General features: G+C 38.6%; 1 protein-coding gene across 1 annotated transcript in view; it reads left to right on the forward strand.

The window, feature by feature from the left end:
• The window catches only part of LOC104467339 (chromosome unknown open reading frame, human C20orf194), a gene marked incomplete at its 5' end in the record, with an annotated part of 59,753 nt that extends 53,978 nt beyond the window's left edge, over window positions 1-5,775 (forward strand). Inside the window, 6 exons of the mRNA XM_010081080.1 lie at window positions 724-830; window positions 1,514-1,588; window positions 1,752-1,954; window positions 3,641-3,706; window positions 4,046-4,139; window positions 5,410-5,775. Coding sequence (XP_010079382.1) covers window positions 724-830; window positions 1,514-1,588; window positions 1,752-1,954; window positions 3,641-3,706; window positions 4,046-4,139; window positions 5,410-5,522 — 658 coding nt within the window. The remainder of the gene's footprint in view (window positions 1-723; window positions 831-1,513; window positions 1,589-1,751; window positions 1,955-3,640; window positions 3,707-4,045; window positions 4,140-5,409) is intronic.
• Window positions 5,776-6,041: the final 266 nt, after the last annotated feature.

The following is a 6,041-nucleotide window of genomic DNA, read 5'->3' on the forward strand; positions in this document are numbered from 1 at the left end:
TATTAGCAGAACAATTATTCATAAAACCCAGCAACCTTATTGACAGTCTTGGCAGAGGCTTAGGGCACAATAATACATGGTACCAGGCTTTCCTTTTAATACTGAGGGATATTTGTCATCATTCAGGGTTCTTTACACATCTTGTTGCAGTTATCTGTGCTGCACCTATTTGGCAGAAAACATAAACCTGTCAGCTATTATAACTCCTGGCTGACTGCTCTCTCGTTAGATTCATGGTGTTGGAAGCACAATTTATTTACCATACCTCGCCAGTCCTGTATGTATAGCTTTTTATTCATAGTTCTTGCTCTAAATTGCATCCAACTGAAGCTCCTGAAGTCTAGTAGCACACAGTTTGGAATTTGTGGATTGCATGGAGCCGAAGGAAGAGAGAGAAGGCAGGAAAAAGAAGTATTTAAAACTTTTAGTCAACTGTTAATCTACTTGACGATAGTATGCGAGAATAGTATGTAGATGATATATAAGAAAAAAAAAAGTTGCAGGAGGAAGAGCATCAAAGGGAGCCTTGAGCTCTTTGAACAACCCAGTACTGGTGATATCATGTATTCATGTATGTCTTAGAGAGCTTAATATTTTTTTTCCTATGAGCAAAGCTTACCTATGGGGAAGTAGTAGATGTTCCTTTTAAGAAGTGTGTTAGATGAAGAGCAGAAGCATCCGTGTTTCCTGTATGTTGAAGCTCTGTGTTTGTTTTTTCTTAAGGTATGAAGGTAAATACGGAGCTGGGTCTGTCTTCCCTCCGATGGTTCAGATCTGTGTCTGGTTTAATCGTCCTCTGGAAAAAACACGATTTGTAACCAAATGTAAAGGTACAAATGAACTTTGACTGACTTGATTTAAATCCAAGTTCGAAATACTGAGGAGTAGAGGGGAAGGAAGGCACTGACGTAACACAGTTATTTAATTACTGCTGAAGTAAACTTTTAATTGAAAATTCAGCTGTCCTTCCTTAAAGTACAGTAAATTGTCATCTTTAGTTTCTGCTCTGGAAAACTGACCCATGATTTTGTTCAGATGAAAATCTAATCTTTGGTTTCTAGAGACTCCTCATATGTTTGTCTTTTATTTTATAATTAATTTTATTTAGTAGTGTCAAAATACAGTTTATAAGTGACCATCAGCTTCTACTTTTTGTGCCAAATTAATTCTTTATAGTTACTAGAAAATAGGCTCAGCTCTGTGTTAGGCTACTAGAGTAGATCTATAATCATGCCTTTCCTTCTTTCCTGCAGTGTTAAGGAGCACCATTTTACTTTCCACACACACTGTAAGCGTTCCTTATGCCAAACACATGTTATTTCCCACCTACCCCATAGCAAAGAAATGAGAACATATAGAAACGTAACGTAGTGGGGCTCTGGGGGACATGCAGCTTTTTCCCCTGAAGCGCTAGGATGTGGATTAGAGACCTGTAGCGTAGGTCTGAGCAGAAGCTACACCAAGGAGAAGAAAAAAAAAGTGAGATAATCTGTTTGTCTTCTATTTCAAACAGCGATTAAGTCGTTGCTCAAGCCAAGTCCTTTTTCTGGCAACATTTATCACATCATGGGCAAAGTGAAGTTTTCAGGTAAGGGCAAATTCCTACTTAGGCCTTGTCTTGTGATTGCGCTGCATGTATATATATTTAAGAACTTTTTTAATGTACTGTATTCTGTCTACACCAACGTGTTGGTGTTAAATTAGATTAGCAATTATCAGGACATTTCTTTCTTCTGTCTTCTCTTTGTTAGATTCTGATAAAGTGATTGAAGTGTGTCACAACACATCGTCTAATTCACTAAGCCTTGTGCCTGTTCCGGAGGGGCCAACTCCTCCCGATTCAAGAAGCGATAACAGAGATTGCAGCACTCAACAGGAGTTCTTCCTTGTCTTCATTGGCTGCTCTCTTAAGGAAGAAGATATAAAAGACTGGCTCAGAGAAACTGCCAAACAGGTTTGCGGGCGTGTTTGCTTTTGTTCAGTGTGATCTGTGGCATTTCTTAACAAAAGGAGGAATCCGAGTGTCTCAATTTTTTTTTTAGCCTCCTTTCTCTCATACCAAGGTGTTAGCATTCCAGGGTGTAACTGTATTTCAGACAGAGGACTAACAGTTTGCAAATATGTATTGTAATTTGTGTATTTTTTTTAGTACCTACTACGGTTTTTTCATGGATTGATCTGCTCTTGAACACTTGAGCAAATGGAGTATGTCCAGAATAAACACGAGATGTTTTAGCTGAGAAGTGATTGCCAAAAGCTAAAGCGTAGTATGAAATAAATCTTCTTGAAGTACCTGAACAATGCAAAGCTGAAAACTTGTTTTGATTCACTAAATTAAACCTCCTTGGAAGTGATCCACTGAAGCGGAGGGTAGAGTTCTTTTCATTCTGTCTTGCTTAGTTTGTCAAGTGCGCAGCTATGTGAAACTCCATGTGTTTCTGCCTGGCTGACGCACCTATGCAGTAGAAGTTGGAGTAGGGAACAGGGAATAAGCACATCATTAGAAGCCTACAAGGCACATTTTGCAGTTGTGGTGTCTTGCTAACTTCACGCAGTGACTGCTACAACCTCACCAGGAGTGCGGGACAAGGCGGTTTGCTCTTACACGGCTTATACCAGCAGAAAACCAGGATGCACGTTAAGGTCTTAGGAAGTGAGTCTTGAGGTTTGACTCAGAAATATACTTGGATAGAAACTGTTCGACTGTACAAATCATGGATTTTAGCACTCTGGTTGGAACCTGAGCCTGTAGTTCTAGCTGTGCCCTTCTGTGATGTCCGTTTTGGAAGATTTGTTAGTTAAAAATACTCACAATTAATTCTTTATGGCTTAGGATTTGCATAGTATCTCTAAAAAGTTGTGTAGGAAGGGAAAGGTTTCCTGCAGCCCTGTTGTTGGACTTGTTTCTAAGATCTTCAGGTTCTCACCCCTGTCCTAGCAGGCTGTGTACCTTCAGGGAAGTACATATTTTCTGTGATGATATCTCATGCTCTGTATACATCACTTGGGTAATATATGGAGACAAATGCTTTTGATATGTAAGAAAGCACTCCATGGAGAATACCATTTTAATTTTATGAAAACTTGGAACTTAAATGCTATCTCAAGTGTGAAGTGCTTCCTTTGAGCAGTTCCAGACCGCAAATAGTCTTCGTACATTCTCACTAGTTATGGCTAATGTAGGGTTTCAGATAGTTCTGAGAGTTGCTGTATGCTGTATGAAACAAATTAATTATAAAACTTTTCAGACTGAAAACTTTGTGTGACAGTTTTTCTTCTTTTTTTTTGCAGTAGAGCTGGATTAAAATTTTATTATTTTAAAATCCTTTTAGATTTGTCACCTCTAACGATGCCTTATGTAAGATCACTGAATTTTTACTTTTGTTTTCGGAACACAGTTGTGAGTGCCTTAACAGAATTGAATAATTCTGTCTAGAAATTAATTTTTAAAATACGTGCTTCTAAAAAGAGTACTTCTCTGCTGGGCTTGAGCGTGGTAGCATGTGATCGTAGATTTTAGTGCCTTTACACATGGTTTCAAGAAACAACTTAGTTTTCTGTGTTTTGCTTTTTTTTCTTAAACTGTAACATCGCGTGGTAACTCAGTAGGTATATAACTAGGGTCTCATTCTTCCTACAGAAACCCCAGAGGAAAGCCCTGAAAACCAGAGGAATGCTAACCCTTCAGGAGATAAAGAACATTCACGTGAGTAGAAGTGATTCAGAGCAAACCCTTCTGGCTGATTTTCCTAAATATCCATTTATAAGACAGAGCATCTCCCATACTTTCTGTAACAGGTGTGCTGAGCATGAAAAGTTCCTAAAAGTTTGGCATGGCTCTGGTTAGTGTTGCTGTACCTAACTCCCCTAGTCTATATGGGTGTAATTTGTCATATTGTCTTTTCAGAGCGCTCCTTTCTAGCCAGGAGCCAGACCTTCCTCCCTGGCTGCTAGGTTAAAATTCTTTTATCTATTTGTTAGGACTGTCTCTAAGCAGTTTTGAGTTTTAAATGTTTAATGCACCGTATATTCTTTCTTAATGTAGGTGAAACGCCACTTGGATCCGCTTCCAGCTGGTTATTTCTACAATGGGACTCAATTTGTGAATTTTTTTGGGGACAAAATGGATTACCATCCACGTATCCTTTAGAATGTGAGGATTTTTGGTGAAGGTTTAAGGTAGGCAACAGGCTATGGAAATCTGAAATGTAGACTGTCAAAGCAGATGATATGGTGAAGTGCCAGGTTGATTTGCAGGTAGTGAAGTGAAAAGTTTTGTTTCTTAAATCCTTGCGTGTCTACTTGCCATGTAAAACTTAACTATTAAAACACTTTTTCAAAGATATGATCTAAGAAGCAGAAAAGAACCAACAAAACAATCCCAAAACCATACATGAGCTCACGCAGAGAATACTTCATGGAACACAGCTTGTCAAAGAAATATTTTTCAAACCAAATAGTGTTGTAATATTGCTTAATGCCTGGTCATGACTGATAAAGCTTCCAAATGAATATAGTTTTGTGTGCATGCGTTTAAAACTAATTCAGCTTAGTGAGCAGTGTGATTTACTTATCAAGTTGTGGCATACACACACTTGTAAATGCGCTCTCCTTGCTGGTCTTGTTTGGTACCAATTACAGAACACGAACTACAGCCAGAGCAGGGTCTTCTGGACTTTTTTTTTCCAGAAATTATATTTATTTTTTTAATTGAAACCTGATCATTTGGCAAGAAATTCCAGAGTAATACAAATTTTCCAGTATATTCCTGTTGTTCTTCCTTATTTTCATAACTTTTTATTCCTTTTGTCTTTGTTTTATTAGCAAAATTTTAAATTTGGTTTTATATTTCCACTTTAACTTCGACAAACTTTACAAAAATCTAAGTGCGTTCTGTGATTCTGTTTTGGAATAAGAACAGTTATTTTCTGTGCCCTGTGGGACAGCTTTAAAATTTTAAACCAGCAGACTTTTTATGGTATACTGGCAGAAGACAGCCTAACAGCAAACTTGGACTTGGGTGTTCACTGGACCTTTACTCCACCACCACCTTCGTGTTTGGCAATAAACAATACAGGCACTGGTTAACCACTCGTGGATGATTTGAATTTGGGGCAGAGGTTTTTTTAGAGTTCCACTTAACCAAAAGAGCTGTAAACATCTGCAAACCTGCTGTAGTTTTGCTGTTCTTATACTCTTCCTCTTGATTGGGCAATGTCTGTTGTGCAACTCCTTTATTCCCCAGTAATACAGAATGGTTGTGGTTGGGTCAGACTGTGGGACTCCCAGAAGGTAATATGTTGAATTTCTGCTTTCAGTAAGTGTCTCTGAACATCCTTCAAACCTGTATGTTCTTTTCTAATGATTGCTATTTGCACAAATGTTTTCTCCTTAATTTTTCCAAATCAGTAATGGACCAGTTCATGAATGACTACTTGGAAGAAGCCAACAGGGAAATCGAGAAGTACAACAGAGAGCTAGAAGAACAAGAGTATCATGATCTCTTTGAGCAGAAGACATAAGCACGTGCGTTCTGCGCATTTCTGAACCACCTACCATCAGTAACCAAAAATGCTGTTGTCCTTGCTGGTTAACTAGAAAACGAAATGAAATGTCAGTTTTCAGCACTCCTTTTCAAACTGAGATCATTCCTGTAAGGTTGGCATTTTAATATGGTAACTGCTTAGCTGTTTGTACTGTCAGGTCTACTTCCACTTCACCTTAATTCCAGACTGGAATAAGCATCACCTGGAAACTCTGGCTAGTAGTGGAAATTTATTTAAAAGAAGAAGAAAAGAAGCAAAACTCTATTTCCTAGTAGGTCGGAATGTAATCATGGAATTGGTCCGTCGTGCAGATAATCAAACTGCTTTAACCTCTGGGTGTCCCTTGAAACTTGTTGCACAGGAGCATTGATGAGCAGTGGTGTACTTCAGTTTGTGGGATTGGGGGATGTTCCCAAAGCGAGAAATGGGGGAACATTCAAAAACTCGTAAGAGTACCTAATCCCACAGCTGTTAGGGTGTTCCCAAAGCGAGAAA

This window comes from Pterocles gutturalis, unplaced genomic scaffold (assembly GCF_000699245.1).
Source record: "Pterocles gutturalis isolate BGI_N339 unplaced genomic scaffold, ASM69924v1 scaffold3639, whole genome shotgun sequence".
Taxonomy (NCBI): domain Eukaryota; kingdom Metazoa; phylum Chordata; class Aves; order Pterocliformes; family Pteroclidae; genus Pterocles; species Pterocles gutturalis.